The sequence below is a fragment of the Daphnia carinata genome, chromosome 2, assembly GCF_022539665.2.
Source record: "Daphnia carinata strain CSIRO-1 chromosome 2, CSIRO_AGI_Dcar_HiC_V3, whole genome shotgun sequence".
NCBI classification, from domain to species: Eukaryota; Metazoa; Arthropoda; class Branchiopoda; order Diplostraca; family Daphniidae; genus Daphnia; species Daphnia carinata.
In genome coordinates this window covers 7653505-7671644 of record NC_081332.1, presented here as the reverse complement: position 1 = coordinate 7671644, position 18140 = coordinate 7653505, and the positions used below count along the sequence as shown (strand labels likewise).

Genomic DNA, 18140 nt, shown 5'->3' with positions numbered 1-18140 from the left:
GTCAACTATTTTCCCCTCGCGACAAAATTTTGTAATCTACTTCATAGTATTATACAAATATTAAAGCTGATCAAATAATGAAAACAATACGGTAAGCGGAATCATCTTGTTTCCTCATCTTATCTTACGAGCAAAAAGATGATTAAAAATGGATGCTGCTTATCATAGGTAGATGAAGCAGTCTAAATACATTTTTAAAAAGTCCTGTAACACAGGGGTAGGTGCGTCGGGTTCTATTAAACGAAGGGGTAGGTAAGTCGGATATTTCAAACGAAGGTGTAGGAGTGTCGGACTGTTTTTACAGAAGGGATAGGTGTGTCGGAGTGTATTAACCACGGGGGTAGGTGTGTCGATCAATTTCCAGTGAAGGAGTACGGATGTCGGTCTGTATTAATCGAAAGGGTAGATATGTCGGACTGTATTAATCAAAGGAGTAGGTGTGTCGGGCTGTATTAATCGAAAGGGTAGGTATGTCGGACTGTATTAATCGAAGGGGTAGATATGTCAGCTTGCATTAATCGGAGAGGTAGGTATGTCGATCAGTGTTCAGCGAAGGGGTAGGTTTGTCGGTCTCAGTTAAACAAATGGGTAGATAAGACGGCTTTTTTAAAATAAATTTTTAGAGTGGTAGCTATGAAGGGAGCGTTTTTAAATTTTTTATTGGGTACATATGTCGGGGTAGCTTTGACGGGAGATGTTTTTCCATTTTCTGTAAGGATAGGTCTGTCGGGGTAGGCTTGTCGTTTTTTGGGGTACGTCTGTCGTAACCTCTAGGCACTTATGACGGGGGGTACCACTGTCTCTATCCCGGTTCGATTACTGCTCGACGTAACATTCCTTCTACTTGATTTTGAATCACAGCTCTTTCCTTCCAGGCGCTTCTGTAATTGATTTGATGTATTGGGGAAGCAGTTCCAGTGTTAATGTCTTGTTTGACTATTGCACAGTATCACAAAACATCTTCGTTTAGAGCGAAACAATGGATATTGTTTGAGAACTTTAAGTGTTTCTTCTTTCTCGTCCTTTGTTAGACCCGTCCCAATTCTTTCTCCTAGGTGTTCTAACAACGTCGCGTGAGGTATCCATCACTAGGACGTCTTGGCTCGTTTCTATCTCTTTTGTTTCAGGATGTTCTTCTAACGTCCCTAAGGTCACTCCTTTTTCCAGCCAAACTGTTTTCGGAGACAAGTTAGCAACAGGAATTTTTTCTAGATCTTTTTGTACTAGTGCATGACCAGTCGATAGACTACTTGTCGCTAGTAATGAATCCGAAGGTGTCACAATGCAGGAACTTTCTATTTTGTTTGAGACCGTTGTTGGAATTTGCTTGATTGAATATGCTGGTATTTCTTAATGATCTCTTGTCACCAGCCGGCTATCCCTAATCTCTTCTGCTTGGAGAAGAGCTATTTCTGCAAGTGGTGATTTCCCTGTCGTAGACGACATTACTTGTGATTCGTAATCAATCTGAATAGCTCGGAATTGCTGAAGGAAATCATTTCCCAATAGTAGTTCAAAACCTGACATGGGCATGACTATTGTTTCATTTAATAGTTTTGCCTTTGTGGTTTACTACAATGTCAGCCGTACTCTGGGGAGACAGAGTGTGGCCGTTTACAAGACGTATCTTTGGTCCGTTCCGGGGATTTTCAACGAACCCCATTTTTTCACAACAATTCAGGAGAAATCACTGTAACTGAAGCTCTCCTGTATCAATCAACGCCGTTGCAGTTTCTTGACCACACCTTACTTTTTCCTTAATCAATCTTGCAGGGTTTTAAATTTAAAATTTAGTCTTCTGAACTATCTTTGTTTTCTTCTAGCGTCACCAGCTCTTGAATTTCTGAGTTTACTGATGTGTTCTCTTTTGAAGTTGTCCCGGCCCTAGCATCCTTAGCCGGGTTTTTATACTGCTCTGATTCAGGATTTCTGAAACAGTTCCGGGCAATGTGCCCTGCTTTTTTTACAGTAAAAACACTGTGGTTTACCGCTTGTTATGCGTCCTCTGGGTCTGAATGGCCCTCTTGATTTTACTTGCTCTTGATTGCCTTGTTTAAACAATTTCTCACAAGTTTCTTGAATGACTTCACGCATTGTCTTTATGAGATCTGCTTGTTGATACGGGTAGATCACTGACAGCTTTGGGACTTGCTCAAACAACTTTTGGGGTTCTCCCGTGGGATCCTTCCATCCTCTAGCGTCTGACATCATAGATGCCTCCGTATAGACTTTTGCTAGTTCCAAAAATTATTCGCACGTTTGTGGTTTCTGAGGATAAATTTTCTAAAAAGTGTTGGTCAAAGACCTCTAAAAAGGTGTTCTAGTCGGTGGGTTTCCGACATATTCGGGTCGACCGGTCTGCTAAGATTAAGAATTTCATAGTAGCATCTAGTGGTAGGCTCATTCACCACTTGGGTTCTACTTCTGGTCTAGTTTCTTGAAAAAGACCGTAAGAGTTTGGCTGAAATTCTTCAAAAACATCGAACGTAGACCGGGAACTGCAGGCCTCGCTTGGTTTTCTCCGGCAGCCGATTGCACTGCCACGTCTTGCCAGTCGTTTGGGCGTCTTGCACACAAGAACCATTTTTTTGTGGCATCGTCCAAGTACAGGCAGAAATTATTTCGTTTGTCCGCATCACCGCAGCCATTGTGGGTAGAGATAGTCTCGTAGCGCTCTAACCATTGACGAACGTCTTCGGTTGGACTACCTCGAAAAATAGGCGGACTTAATAGGATAAATGATCTTCCGCCATGACTGTTTCTTGCAGTTGTCTTGGATGTCCAAAAATATGTTGTCCTGTCGGAGGAACAACCGGGTGCGTAGGCTCTGTTAGATCTTGTTCGGAGTCAGAAATTGATCCAGCCTGACTTGTGGGATTTTCGTTCTCTATCTGGCGAACCGTCTCCGCGTGTGATGTCGCCAAATCTTTTCTAGATGTAGAAATTTTTGAATCTTGTGCCTCGTTTTTCGCTGTGGTCCCGTTACCAGACAGCGCGGTCGGCAAGTCACGAAGCGGGTGCAATGGTCTATTTGGATCCCGAGGACAATTAGGTAAGCGTGAATTAATCTTTTTCTGTATCGACTTTTAAGCAGCACTAATTCGTTAGCAACAGGTAACGAGCTGCATCTCCACCATTTGTCACACTGTACTTAACTTTCTGAATTATTTGTATTGAACTTTAAGAGAAAAATACAGCACAAAACAGAAATAAAGAGTAACTACGCTTTTACTTAACTCGGATATAGAGATGTGAAGAGAACTGGAAAAATCCGAGAGAACTAGAAGAGGGCGAAAATTGTATGGGCTTTTACACCATCTCTAGGGTTACATAAAATCTTAGACTAACTATCTTTGCTAACTTATCTGCGTGTGTTACAGCATCTTTCATGAAAAGCTGCACTTTACGCAATTAAAACGTTGGTTGTCGCGTCTTTTCAGAAATGATAACCATGTCAGCTAATTTTCCCTCGCGACAATATCAATTTACTTACTAGTTACCAGACAAAGTATAAAGGTTGAACACTCTACGTTTGAATTTCATATGCCAAAACTTGCAACACAGGAATTGGCCGAATGTGGGACTTAATACGTCAAGAACAGATATAGTGATTTCCTAGACAACAAAGGTGGCAAAAGTACATCTATTTTTCGCGCCTGTATTGGTCCCGTCCTCGTTGTCCTTGTGAGACGGATTTTGGATGACTTCAGGCTTACAGCTGTTATGTGGGCTAGGTTTTCCCACACCAGGATATTTGTCCCTCGACACTTAGACATCTGGTACACGACGAAAGGACATCTGCCAATCGACGTTTAGACTGGTTGTTTCGACTTTTAGGCGCAACATTAAACTGTTGCTGAACCAAGGAAGCCCTATACTACGCGACAAGTGGACTCCCACGCCAGCGACGTTTGGACTCTTTTTTGTTGTTGTTACTGAACGAATAGGTATTCATAATTTGTGATTATTCTGTGGATTATATTTTCATATAGATATTGTTGTTCGAGCTTACCGGGTAACAAACTTAGATATTTGTATTATAGAAGAAAAGTGTAACAACAATTACGTGAATTTAAAGTCACTTGCAATTCAACTATTAATTACTTTTAAGACATGGCATGCGATTATTACGCATTTAATAATATTATATATGGATTATTGTATAATTTTTTAAAAATCTGCTTAGTAAAATGGATAGTCCGTGAGATTCTCTTCAGCATTCAAATTTAAATTGGATTCAATAAACTAATCAAAAGAAATGAATTAGAAGGCAAATGACTGTTGACTAAAGCTTCGTAAAAAATTAAATGTATAAAAATAAATAATAATGTATGTTAACTTAATTATAATTAAGTTAACATACAGTTTATTGGAAATACGAAAATAAAGAGCAGTTTCCATCTCAGAGTAATTTATTGACCGATAAGCACATTTGACACAAATATAGTTGGTTCATCGCAAAGTAAGAATTATCATTCTTTGACATACAGCAATCTTTTAATTAAAACAAAATTTTTACCTCCACCCTTGTATTTCAATATCACTTCATCGCTGGTTGATAGTTTTCCTCTAAAAACATCTTATATAATCAAAATACATTCTTAAATGTGATTCTTTATTGTGAAATGTAATTTTTAATTTATTTTATCTTCGATTTTATACTTGCCAATTACCTAGGTAACTAATTTGATATCTTCAGAGGTCTTTCTGATCTGACGTATCTAGCAGCACAATGCTGGTTTGTCCGCCACAAATGGTTATATTATATGCTTTATTCAAGGCTGGGCGCGAGGCAATATGTACTACTTAGTACATAATCGTGCCTACAGTTTTTTATATGGAGAAAGTGTGTGTTGTCGCCACTAGGGCTTTGATTTGGTTGCTTTAGTGGTTAAACCGCTTAAGTTAAACCAGTTAAACAATAATGCGTGTAGCGCATGTCTTTTAAATTTTTTCGAAGCGAATAATATGAATTCGGTTGATGTAAATTTTTCCATTGAGGTAATATGTATAACATAAATACTAATATGAATGTTATAATTATATATAGATATTTATATATATTACTATTATATATATACGATACTATTATATACATACAATACTGTAATATATATTATATATATATTGTACTTACGTACAATTGGTGTGATAATTGAAATAAAAGAATATAAGAGAAACTATTTTTAATTATTTGTCAGCTAAGTGAATTACAATAATTAGTTGATTAATTACAGTAAATAGCCCTTGGTAAGGGCTATCTATTTCTGGGTAATTGTTATCAACATTTTCAAAGGGATAAAATCTCAAAGGCAAAATGTGTTTTTGTTGTTTTTCGATCTAAAGTTCTAATGGACGCAACTGATAAAAACAAAAAATAGATATTACGCTTAAACTTTTTCCTTTTCTGAAGATTTAAAATAGACTTCATAGAATTAGATAGTTCTTGATAAGAGCTGATTGATGCAAAATTTGTCAATTTTGACTGTTTATTTTCCTCATAAATAATTATTAAAGGATTTCATGATTTTAGAAAGGGGAGGGGTGTGTGAAAAAGACGAAATGTTGAATTGATAGTTTGATGCTTAATCTTCGTCAAAACAGGAAATCATAATATTTTTGATGCTGGTGATTCCAGGAACAATTTGTTATAAACGATTACATTTAAGATGTTATATTTAACCCCAAAAATTACGTTTGAAAAAGTGGTTTTTGATAATCCATTATGGTGGCCATTTTTTCCCGCGCCAAGTTCAAATGTTAAAAAGTGTATATAAGTGTAAAAAATTGTAATTATAAGTACATATTTACATTTTGTTTGTGCCTAGAAAATTTTAGTATCCGTCTTAGATAGAAAATCTTAAAAATTAACTAAGACAGAGTCATAGAAACCTGGTTGCTCCACGGTGTGTGTAAATACCACAAGGATTTGCGGGGACTTGTGGTCGAAATTTCCGCCCCTTTGTGGGCGGAGCTGGCAGCGTCAGAGAGCCATCTGTTGACTAGAATTAGAGATAACCCGACAATAATGGCGTCCACCATTTAGTTGAACGTGCAAGAATGGCTGCCATGGGGAACCGTTGTCACGTAAGTGGTTGTCGTAAAATTAATTCTACAGGAAATTCAAAGGAAATGGAATAACTTTCTTCAAAGTGCCAAAGTCGTTGTTGAGCAGGTGGCAAGGCGTAATGCCAACAAGTCGTTTGACAGAAACATCTCGGATATGCAGTCGTCATTTTGATGAGAACGACGTGGTAAAAGTAGTCAATATTTTAAATGTGTTCCATCCCTATAAAAATTGGAGACTTAAAACTGATGCACTTCCAAAGCATTTCTTAATTCAAGGTAATGTAGCTCTACATTTCATAACGTAAAAAGATGTTGTAACTTAATTTGTTGTAGATGTGACGAGCAGACCACCACTACGAAACATTTTACAAGAAAGGTGGAAGAATATGAGGAAAGGTTTGTGTTCATTTTATAGTGTTATCAAATGTTAAGATTGTCTAATCATACTGTCACACTGGACTTTACTTAATGAATTGTATTGAATTAAAAGGGGAAAATACAATGCATAACAGAAAGGAGGAATAACTACACTTTACTTGACTGAAATACAGGAACGTGAAGAGAACTTACTTGAGAACTTGAGTAGGACTTAAGATCTATCAGGAACTAACAAGAACTAACTTAGGGTAAAAAATGTATGGGCTTTTATACCCTCGTGAAGGATATACGCCCTATCTCTAGGGTTGAACGAATTCTAGGGAATGCCATATTTTACTAATTATTGGCGTGTCGTAGCGCCTCTTTTCAAGGGAAACTGTGCTGCAAACAATTAAATGTTGGCTGACGCCCCTTTCCAGAAATGGCAATCCCAATGCTATCTTTCCCTCGCGACAATACTATGGGAAACCAAAATTTCATTTCCAGTTCTACATCATGAACCAAGCGGGGCTATATCAAAACTTAAAACTGCCCAAGTTGGAGGAACGTACGATGGGAAAACAAAAGCCAGTTAGGTACACCATCACCAACAAGCAAGTAGAGTTGATGGAAAAATACAAATGATGATGCTATCACACATCAAAGAAGCAGAACGTGTGACAGCTGCTCCAGAATCAGAAGTGACTGCTGGTAATTTTGAGTAAACAATAGTTTATGATTTTAGGTTACATTTAATTGTGTAGTAGATGACATATTCAACGCAAATGCCATGGTGGTCGTTGAAGGCTCTCAAGCAAATGAGGTTGAAGCAGCATTATGTAGCAAGAAACCAATAGAGAAAATTGCTGGTATTCTACAAGAGCCTTGCAACGAACAAGGGAGTCTTCCAAGTCTAGAAGAACAATTACAAAACAACTCAACAGCAGCCAATGGTAAAACATTTACTGTTTTTTTTAATTCAAAGTATTATGTATTTTATTCTACTTTTAACTATATGTTATATCAATCAAGGTGTGGTGGAACTTAAAGAAGCAACAATTCCTATTAAGAAGGAATGTACAAATGCAATGTTTAAAACAAACTTTGCAACTTACCAATCACTTACACTTCTGGTGAAATTACCAAATGATGGGTATGGGTGGATGTGGTCGTTCAATAGCCACAAGCAAGCAATTTTGTGCACCAATCATGATACGTTACTAGATGGTAACCTGTTATTGAGGACAGTACAAGTTCTGAACTGCCAAAAAGTTTCGTATTACTTCAATGGCAAGAATGTTTCGTTCAAAGATCTTCCGGAGACCTTTTCATCAATAGAAGAGTTGTCTGAAATGATTACTGCTTTTGGATTACGCACGCCTTGCATTGGAGTAACTGATTACGCGCTGCACACTGTCAAGATGTCATCAAAATTGTCATGCATGATTCGTTTCAAAAATGTATTTCAAAAATTTCAAAAGCTAACATCATTACTGTCTTCTGTGATGTTCATCGGGATTTTAGTTTTCCTTATCTAATAAGAGAGTTTGTTTCCCTGCGATACCACTTAGAGTCTAAGCGCCTTAAAAATGTTATGCTCCAAGTTGCCTCTGCCAAAGTAAAAATACACGGAAAACTTTCAAAACATGTATGATATTGTTATATTCTTGGGTTCAAAAACTATTTAAAATGTACTTGCCTTAAAACTCAGTTAATTAAATAAACAAAGAATACGTACATGACGAACAGCTCGTCCATTTCAATTTTCCCTCGTTTTGTAGGTCTGCTATGATTGGCTGTCAAAATTTTGGCAGGACATAGCTCATTGATTGGGACCATGTAGTACTCCATCGAAACCGCTAGGTTCGCTGAATAACTGCCAGCGTTTCGACCACAAGTCCCCGCAAATCCTTGTAGCATATACACACAGCGTGGAGCAACCAGGTTTCTATGACTGACTAAGATAAGCTAAACAAATTTATTTCATGGGTTCTCATTTAATTTACAGTTTTAGGGGTCTTTTTCCACATTTCCGCGTGGAAAACTACATTTTATCGGGACTTCCGCATGGAAAAACTCCAAGCAGACAATATTAAAAAAAAAAACAATTGACTAACGCCCTGCGCATTTATCATTTAGCCCATAAGAAAAAGTGCATCTGCAACTATATAGTACTTAGTGTACAGTATGTTCCAAAAAAATCCGACTACCCCCCTTTAAAAAAAATGCCCCCTATCAACGTATAGCTAAGTTACTTAGTAGTTTAGGGGGGTTATGTTAGGATACGGGAAAATGCGGAAAAAAAATGCAGTAGACGTTACCATAGAAACCAGACATGAATTAGCTAGTGTCTTGAATCTCTAAGAGGTGAGACAAATTGCCGGCAGGCAAAGCCAAAAATTTTTACAAATCTACTACAAATTGTATTTGCAGTAGGCTACGGGAGACAGACTTTGGGATGGGAAGTCTCGTTTCCATGGTAACAAATTTAACGAATCATGGCTTACGCGCCTTTTTTTAAATATTTGTTCTTATGCGTTAAATTAGCATAAAAACGGGGGTTCGATTATAAAACTGATACAGTTCATATAAATGTTTCGCGAAAATAGCGCAAAACAATTAATTTTCGGGAAATTTGATTCGTAGTTGTGAGTACCCGGCTAGGCCTAACGATACCACACCCCTTCTTTCTACAACAGTTAATGAACTGATGAATAACTAATGAACTGTGGCAGTTCTATAATCCAACGTTTTTATACTAATTTAACGCATAAGAACAAAGATTTTGAAAAAGGCGCGTATGCCATGATTCATTAAATTAGTTACCATGGAGACGAGACTTCCCATCCCGAAGTCTGTCTCCCGTAGCCTACTACAAACACAATTTGTGGTAGATTTTTAAAAATTTTTGTCTTTGCCTAACGGCAATTTGTCTTACCTCTTAGCGATGTAAGGACGCGAGCTGATTCATGTCTGGTTTCCATAGAAACGTCTAGTATAGTTTTTCCGCGTTTTCCCATATCCTAGCATAACCCACTTAAAGTACTAAGTAACTTAACTAAGTGTTGATAGGGGGCATTTTTTTTTAAAGGGGGGTAGTCGGATTTTTTTTGGAACATACTGTACATATGTAGTGAGACCATGTTGCTATATTCCCGTATAATACGTGGACTGTGGACTGCTGTGGTATCGGTAAACTGCGGGCAACCGTCAAAAATTGTGTGACAGTCCGCAGCTAAAAGTCCGCAGTTTTCCCGTCCGCAGTCCGCGTCCGCATTTTACTCTGACCCGGAACAATGGCCATCGCTTTGCGTTTCGTTGTAGTTATATTGAATACAGCTCCAGAATTTTAAAACATATTACAAAGTATGCAGTTTCGTTTACTGTGTGTGACGAAATGCCGCAAGGTGAAAAACAGGTGTTAACGACCACATTCCATAGATATTCACGCTATAGAAAATATTTATTAACGATAATGCAATATTTTGGTGAGATTTTCGTCATCATACTTTTTGCTTTTACATCCTATGCAAGCCTACAGAAAGGGTAAATATTTAATGCAAATGTGTCTGTGGTTACAAAATACATGTTATGCTTTTAGGGCATTACGAGTACAGTTTCAGTCAACAGCAGTACCACTTTTACATAGTAATGCAACTGTAAGAGAATTTTTTGACGGTGACATTGCTGTGCCTTTTTTTGCAGTACTACAGTCTGATGTGTCACTAGTCATGTACTATGCTCCATGGGATTTTGATTCCCAGTTAGCAATTCACGAATTTGAGAGAATTGCCAACAAATATGAAGGACAGGTACAGATAGTAATCTTCGCTAATCTTTCAGAAATGTCTTTAAATAGCTGGTATGTGATTTGTTGCTGATTTTATAGATATTTTGTGCCTCAATAAACTGTTGGGTACATAGTGGATCATGCAAGAAAACTTTCTCCAAACTTAGGAGTTTCCCATTAATATTGGTTTGTATCAATAAATGGTTTTCTGTTGGTTCCTTTCAACATTATGATCTCTTAAAGTAATCTTAATGTTATAAATAGGGTTATGTTGGAGCAAGTAGAGGTGTTCACTACAATGGCCCTTTACAATATGACTATATCGATAAGTTTGTTCAAAGTTTGATTACACCTCTTATAAGGATTGAAACTGTTGCAGACCTTAACATATTGTTGATTCAATCATCAGTAAGATATCATTTATACTAAGTTTACCACTGTGGTCAGTAAAAATTAATTTTTTCTCAGGTTGTCGTTACAGGTTTCTTCAATTTTGATTTGGCAAAGCCAAAAGGGTTTTACACGTTTTACAGAGCAGCGTTAAAATATCTCGAATACGATAGCCGCAAAACTGTTGTATTTGCAGTTATCACAAATCCTTCTGCTGCACAAAGGCTAGGAATCAACTTGTCAATGCCTCGTCAGTTTGACTTACGTTTACACTTGTGGAATGAGACTCTAGTATGCTGGTACAAAAAAAAAGTGCATGAGGAATCTTGAAATTATTAATATAGTAAACTCATTTCAGATTTATCCGTATAACGACAATGCTATTGACACTAGTCAGCTTCTACAATGGATTCATCATCGCAGTCATTCTCCAATGCAGTTTATTTCGCCGATTGGTCGAAAAAACCAGATGATTCAACGTCACCTTAGTGAGCAACAGCCGTCGCTGATCCTCTTTACTTCTAGTTCGAGACCTTCATATCAAACCATGGTGGTAAACTACCTACATTTTTATGGATACTGTAATGCCTTTACTAATTCTTAGGTCTATTGTATAAACATACATAGGTGAAAGAAGTAGCATTTAACTACTATAACTGTGTTTCTTCTCCTCGAATAATCAGACTTATCCAAGAAAGTGAAATTCATAGAGATGCAATAGAATCTTCTCGATTGGAATTGGAGAGACAGTGTGGTATATCTGAGAACAGGAAATGCCTGTCTTACAATATGTCTGTCAACTCACATCAATCAAATGACGATGACATTGGTGTTGAGGAAAAATGTGAATTTAGTTACGAACCGGTATTGCCGAAATTAGAGGGACTTGGTTGCCGTACAAACCGTACTTTAAATTTCTTTGTAATTGATTCACACCAGCATCCAAATTTGCTTAGAAATTTGGGTTATTCGTCTAAACGGATTCACCAAAGCAGTCATGTGGTTTTCGTTGTGGATCCCAAGGTACTGTTCAAATGTTACTTTATGCGATTTTAATGAATGTTATTTTCATTCACAGGCCGAATCCTATTACGTCATGACCCTGCCGTTGACAACACAGAACTTACAGAATTTTGTTATTAACTACACAGAAAATAGGCTTAGAAGGTTTCATCGTAGTCGACAGAAAACAGAAAAAAGAAAGTCATGCCATGATGGGCGAGTTTGCGTTGAAGAGATATCAGCTGACGACTTCGCCCCAATCGTCCTTGATCCATTGCACGATGCAGTAGTGCTGTTCAAAAAGAAAGGCTGCGTGTTTTGTGAGATTGGGGCTCGTTTCTTTTTGAAACTTTCTCAGATGTTTTTTTCACGAAAGTCTTTCATTCTGAATGAAAACCACGTACGGCAGATCAAATTTGTTACCATAGACGCTGAAGAGAATGTCCTTCCATGGCAATATACTGTTGATAAATTCCCAACCATCATTTTTTATCCAGCCCACAGGTCTGCCGCATTAAAGGATATCATCTTTAATTTTTTATTGCGTTTGACTAATGTTTTCTTTTGTACAGGAAACATGACAGCCGTATATATCCACATAATTTGGAATTGAATGAGGCTAACTTGCTAAATTTTACGCTTTCCCAGTTGAGTCTAAAACATCGTATAATTTGGCTTACTCGGTTTTGCCAAGATACCGCTTGCTTACAAGAAGCCCAACGACAAATAGATGCTCAAGTAATTGTCATTGACCGCAATATTCGAAGATCCCGTAATCATTTATTGTGGCCGGAAAACAGCGATCGGATGTCAGTTGCGAAGATTCAAAATTACATGAAGGAACGCAATTTTTTCCAAGAACTAGGATATTCTGTCAGAAAAGCAGTCGTTGATATTCCAGGAGGAAACAAACCAGAGGAGTACCGCGATGGAATCGTCCTACTCGCTTAGTTGCTTTATTTTTAAACTTTCATATTTTTTGTTCACTTTAGTTATTCGCTAAAATGTAAAATGTTGAAAATCCAAGCTTTACGGAAAAAGATTTCTTGGTCTGATCACATGAATTTTGTAAATTTTAGAAGCATATCGTTGATATCTTTTATGAATTGTTTGCCTACGTTTTCAACCATTTATTTTACATAATTTCTTAAAATTAAACGTTAAAAAATACTGTATATCAGTTGGCTTCTATGCCGATCGGGGGAAGCATTCCGGGTTTCATGTGCTGGGTTATTGGGAAATCTAGTGTCATGTCCGCTCGCCGGGGAAATTACCATAAAAGAACTAGCTATTTCCATGTCCAACCTATTCTCAGCTAGTGACGCCATCCTTTATGTGCGCGGCAACACGTGTACACACTAGGCACTCCGTGTATTGGCTATTGAGATATTCTCGGTACTTCTATACCTCTGTAGTGTGTACGCAATGCACCGTTCGTTTGTTTTTCTTGCCAAGGCCGTATTGTATGATTTTTGGATTTTTGCATAAACATCAATGGTTTGTTTATTTTAACATTTTCCTGTAACCATTAGTTTCCTTCAATAAACAGTATAAAGTTTTTCACATTTTATATTATCACTTAATTCGAATCAAGCATAAATTTTCAAAGGATGTCGAAGGAATGCAGGCAGGATTTCTCACACAGCCGGAAAAAATAATGTTGATGACTCATATTACGCTTAACGGAAAGTTGTGTTCTCAAAATTGTTGTTTCCTTATAACAATAGCAATTTAGATGAGATAAAACTAACCGTACATGTATAAATTTTGTTATATGTATGCAAAGAAGAAATTTGAAATCGTACGTTAAAATGACCTTTTCCAAAATCCTAAATAGGGTAAAAGAGCGAATTGGGACAGCGTTTGGGCTAATAGCCTTTCTTATGGGGAATGTGTGTAAAGCCGATCTGCTAATTTCGGACAAAAACCCTAATTCATTGGACATTTCTGCTAATTTTGGACAGTCTTATTTTTCAAAACTAATTTATTCATTTTATTCAGTTTTGAATTCTGAATCGAATAGCTTAAGACACCGAAGGGGGTGCAATAGAAAAATATTACGAAATTTATGTTTTGTTTTTTTTGCTGTTGTTTAAGGTGCCTCCCGTGTGGCGTTGCCATATCGGGAACGGGTCGTCCTCGGAGACCAAAATTAGCACCGGAATATTATTTGATGAAGTGAGGTGAATTTAAATTTGAGTTAGTACTGATTGTGAGGCCCATAGTGATGCGGTGGTTGTATAAGTATGAGAAAAGTCAGCTGTAGGTTTAGTTCCTACACAAACAACCATTGCTGCAGTGGGGAAGCCAGAGGGTCAGATCTCATTGTGAGAGTTGATGTCCGGCTCTGGGTGCATCGAAGATGCTTTTTTAACGGTGTTAGCTGGCGACTGAAGGGGAGTGAAGTCTGTATAGATGACTTGGTGATTTACTGCGATATAATTGCACATATCATTGATTAGTGGTAGCTGCGGGGCTAGTCTGGCGATCGGTGGGGCTACCGAGTCAAGGGACGATTTCAAGGTAGTTAGGACTTTGGTGTTCGAGTTGCTGTGTTCCAGTATCTTGCAAGCGACAGTGATTGGAGTGTAGCTTTGAAGTTTTCTTTTCAAGTTGGAGATCTCCGATTTGAGTTTTTCTAGCTCTTGGATTAGGTTTGCGATCTTGATATCGATGTAATCAATTTGTGGCGGAGAGTAAATAACCCCTAATGGTACACGGGCGTTCGTTTTTGAAGTGAGAGCAGATGTCTTGAGACTTGGATTTTTTCCCGGTTGCTCAAAGGAGGAACCGGAGAGTTTACTTTGAGCATCTTGAAACGACAAGTTGTGAGAATGCACGAAGTTTATGATGCGGGCTTTTTCCTGGTAGGCTGAGCAGTTTCTGTCGTCTGCCTGGTGAAATTTGCTTCCACAATTACGACAAAGAGTCGGGGCTGAGCATGTCGGGATAGGTGCGTGTGACTTGGCACAATTTTTACAGTAAGACTTCTGGCGGCAGTTTCGGCAAGAGTGTTCTAGGAGCCAGCACTGAGTACAAAGCAGAGGGCGTTGACGTAGCTCATGTGTGGTGAACGATAGATTGGCTATAAGAACCTTTGCTGGCGGCGGGCAGTTGAAGGTGAGGATGATAGATTCAATGGCGATAAGAGTTTCACCATCTTTTCTATTTAACCTTAATGCTTTGATAACTCCATAAGAGACTAGTTCAGCAACTATTTCCTCTCCTGAATCTTCCACTGAAACACCGACAATAATTTTCCTCGGCTCCATTTCACGTCTAGTACGGGACACATGGATGGAGATTGGTCCTAAGTTTAAGTCTAGAAGTACGTTTCTTTCCGTCGCATACGTGGGGACTACGAGTAGATCTCCACCAGCGGTGATACGATGAGAAGCATGGGGGAAAGAGACAGTTAAGGCGGACAACATTGATCTACGATCTTTAATGGAAAGTTGTTTGAAGCACTTTTGATCGGATGTAGTTATGATGACGGGTAATGGAGAAGGAAGTGGCGGATGGTCTACGGGAATGTGGCTGACGATGGATGAAGAAGTGTGGTTTCTCGGTCGCTTGAATGGTGATGGTTCGGTTGCTGGACTTATGTCCATAACTAACGCGTCTGCGTTCATAACAAGGGCAGGACTTTTCGGCGCGAATACACAGAGAGTAGGTTCTAAGGTCTACGGAGGTTCGGACGAGACTGGAAATTTATGTTTTAAACAACCAAAATAATGAGCTGTCAAAACAAGACTTCATTTTTTCAGGCCTGGTAACTTGCGATTAGAATTCACCCCAAAAACATAAAATATAGATTTTTAAAATTGTATTAAACACTTCGCTCTTTAAGTAGCCAATAGGTTATAAGTTCCACGGTAAAAACGAAAAAATAAGTATGATTGAAATTATCGGAAAAAAAGCATAAACACTTCCCGTAAACACGCCGTAATGTCCGAAATTTTAAACCGGAAAAATTGTTTTTAACTTGCCCTATCCTACCAAATATTGCCGTAAGAATGTTCGTCGACTGTTTCGTAACAATGCGTTAAAAATTTGTTACCAACGTAGACATATACTATTCATTTAATTGCTGACTGATTTTAGTCTATTTTCCCATGAGCTCCCATGACCGCTAAATCTGGACAGCAGACTATATTCATATGTATAAGTTGTATACCAAAAATTGTAGAGCGTTCATAGCACAGGATGGGGTGAAATTGGACTGAAACGAAATAGGACTGGAGAAATAGGACTGGGAAAAATAGGACTGACTTTTAAGAACTTTTATGACAGTCCTATTTCTTCTCGGCATCAGTCCTATTTCTCCTTAAAAATAGTCCTACTCCATTTACCTTGTTCCAAGCGAAACGATGAGTCTCCAAGTAAGAGCGTAAGAGCGCCGGCTTATATCCATTTTCCTTTAAAAAAAACCGATGGCGTTTACTCATTATTTAAATGGTTCACAAATTTTTTATCTCTTATCCTATTTTAATTTTAATTGCTGGGGAAGATGAATTATTTTGAATCTAATAGAGTTCATTTAATAAAATTCTATTAGAGCAATATCAGAATATGTAAGAGCTGTATATAACGAAAGATGTATGAAATAGTAAAACATTAGTTCAATTGGAAAAGTTGGTTATGACCACATAATGTGCAATATAAGTAATAAATATTTCTGTAGTATGTCTAATAGTATTTTGTTAAATGAACTCTATTAAATACAATACAGTTCACGTTCTGCTGTAATGGATTGGAGGCTCATCGTTCCCCTTGGAACAAGGTAAATGAAATAGGACTGATGCCGAGGAGAAATAGGACTGATGCCATGGAGAAATAGGACTCTCATAAAAGTTTTTAAAAGTCAGTCCTATTTCTCCCAGTCCTATTTCGTTTCAGTCCTATTTCTCCACTCCTATTTCGTTTCAGTCCTATTTCACCGGCTACCTAGCACAGTCATAAGGCTTTGGTGTGCAAGTTTGGAAGTCGGTGGTTCAACCACGGTCTAACAGGAGAGGTACCCACACGCCAGAGAATCCAAATGTACCCGTTTTCTTTTTTGCTACCTGGAAAATCCGCTACGAACGCCACCTGTTCAGTTCCCCTTGTTTACAATGCCTGCTAGTCCTCTCAGTGGGTTTTCTGACAAAAAGTACTATTTTTAATTATAAGTTTAAATAATAAATAACTTTTACCAGTGTTTTCGTTCTTTTGAAGTCGTCGGCATCTTGGTGAAATGCTTTGCTTTTTTTTTAATTCAATTTTTCTTCTTGTATCACTAATTGCGCGGCGGTGCAGAGTCCCGCAGCTGTAACTCATACTTTCGTTTCAAATACGTTTCACATGAAAATTGTGCATATGCATAGAGACGTCGTGACATCGTGCCATTAAAAAAATCTCATCGTAAATCAAAAGGAAAGTGCGTAACTTTTTTTTTTTTACTTTAACTATTTAGGTGGGAAAGGTTGCACAGTTTTTGCTGCAAACCCAACCAAAAGAAATGAACGAATAATGTCGAGTTAACGGGGAAAGTCCCAAGTGAAAAAAAAAATATTAATAAAAAAAAATTGTCACCGTGTTTGGATGTAGCCGTTCATCAATTGTCTAAATAACTCGAACCGTCTTTCGGTAACTTTTTCTTTACCTTATTCTTATTGAAAGCTTTTTTGTTGAGTATGTGAAAATTTTCTTGGCATGCCTGTCACAATAATAAATCTCGATCAGCAAACGGATTTTTTTCCTTCTATTTTCTATTGCCGCCAGCCAAAATGAAACATTCGATGGTTTTGGCATATTTATAGCATATTATTTGGATACCTAAAATGGTTGGCTCTTATTCTGAGTGTTGGGAAAGTCTTGAAACCAATGAAGCGCTAGCGGATCAGTCAAATTTTGGTCTGAATTGGTCATTTCCTATTAATTTCATTTATTATTCTTGTTTTCCCCTATGCGCTGATCAGCGCATAGGGGAACTGAACAGGTGGCGTTCCTAGCGGATGTCTTGGGTACCAAAACGGCATTGGGGTACGTCTGGCTTCTCTCACCGGCTGTCTCGTGTGGGTACCTCTCCTGTTAGACCGTGGTTCAACCCTGCATAGTAACTGATTATATCTCATTGCTTATCCATTTCAGCTCACTTTTTTAAACCATACGAATTTCTTTTTTTATTCAAGAGAGATTGTTAATTTTTTTTAATCATCCAAAGCTAACATTTTCCCAATTACTATTACATCCCTGGGTTCGCCTAAATTCCGGTTATAAATCAGAAACTTCGTCACCTTAGCCAGCTTACAATATTCTATACTGTCAAGGCAATATTTATGTTTCGTTTTCCTCATTTCCTCATTTTTCCCATTTTTGTGAGATATTTTAAAAATCACTAAAGATACCTCTCACTACTAGAATATCAATAATATTAGGATCAATAGATACGTTTAAGTTTTCTCTACATGTCTGTTGAATATTTTATGAAAATCATGTGAAAATATGCATCTAATCAGTAATTGCAATTTTTATGTTTTTCACATAAGGC

General features: G+C 37.7%; 2 protein-coding genes across 3 annotated transcripts; both read left to right on the top strand.

Annotated features, from left to right (window-relative positions):
• Window positions 1-6046: 6046 nt before the first annotated feature.
• On the top strand, window positions 6047-8085 carry LOC130703482 (uncharacterized). Its single transcript, XM_057524944.1, has 6 exons — window positions 6047-6345; window positions 6403-6465; window positions 6934-7017; window positions 7191-7379; window positions 7459-7579; window positions 7840-8085. The coding sequence occupies exons 1-6, from the start codon at window positions 6189-6191 to the stop codon at window positions 8078-8080; spliced, it is 855 nt and encodes a 284-aa protein (XP_057380927.1). The 5' UTR covers window positions 6047-6188; the 3' UTR covers window positions 8081-8085.
• A 1649-nt stretch (window positions 8086-9734) lies between these two features.
• LOC130703495 (thioredoxin domain-containing protein 11-like) lies at window positions 9735-12666 on the top strand. 2 transcript variants are annotated; one of them, XM_059497631.1, is made up of 9 exons: window positions 9735-9972; window positions 10028-10238; window positions 10316-10402; window positions 10481-10624; window positions 10685-10897; window positions 10965-11156; window positions 11234-11629; window positions 11685-12112; window positions 12181-12666. In XM_059497631.1, the coding sequence occupies exons 1-9, from the start codon at window positions 9824-9826 to the stop codon at window positions 12557-12559; spliced, it is 2199 nt and encodes a 732-aa protein (XP_059353614.1). In that variant the 5' UTR covers window positions 9735-9823; the 3' UTR covers window positions 12560-12666. The 2 variants fall into 2 exon arrangements, with proteins under 2 accessions (XP_059353614.1, XP_057380936.1); XM_057524953.2 differs by having other exon boundaries at window positions 10965-11159.
• The last annotated feature ends 5474 nt before the right edge of the window (window positions 12667-18140 follow it).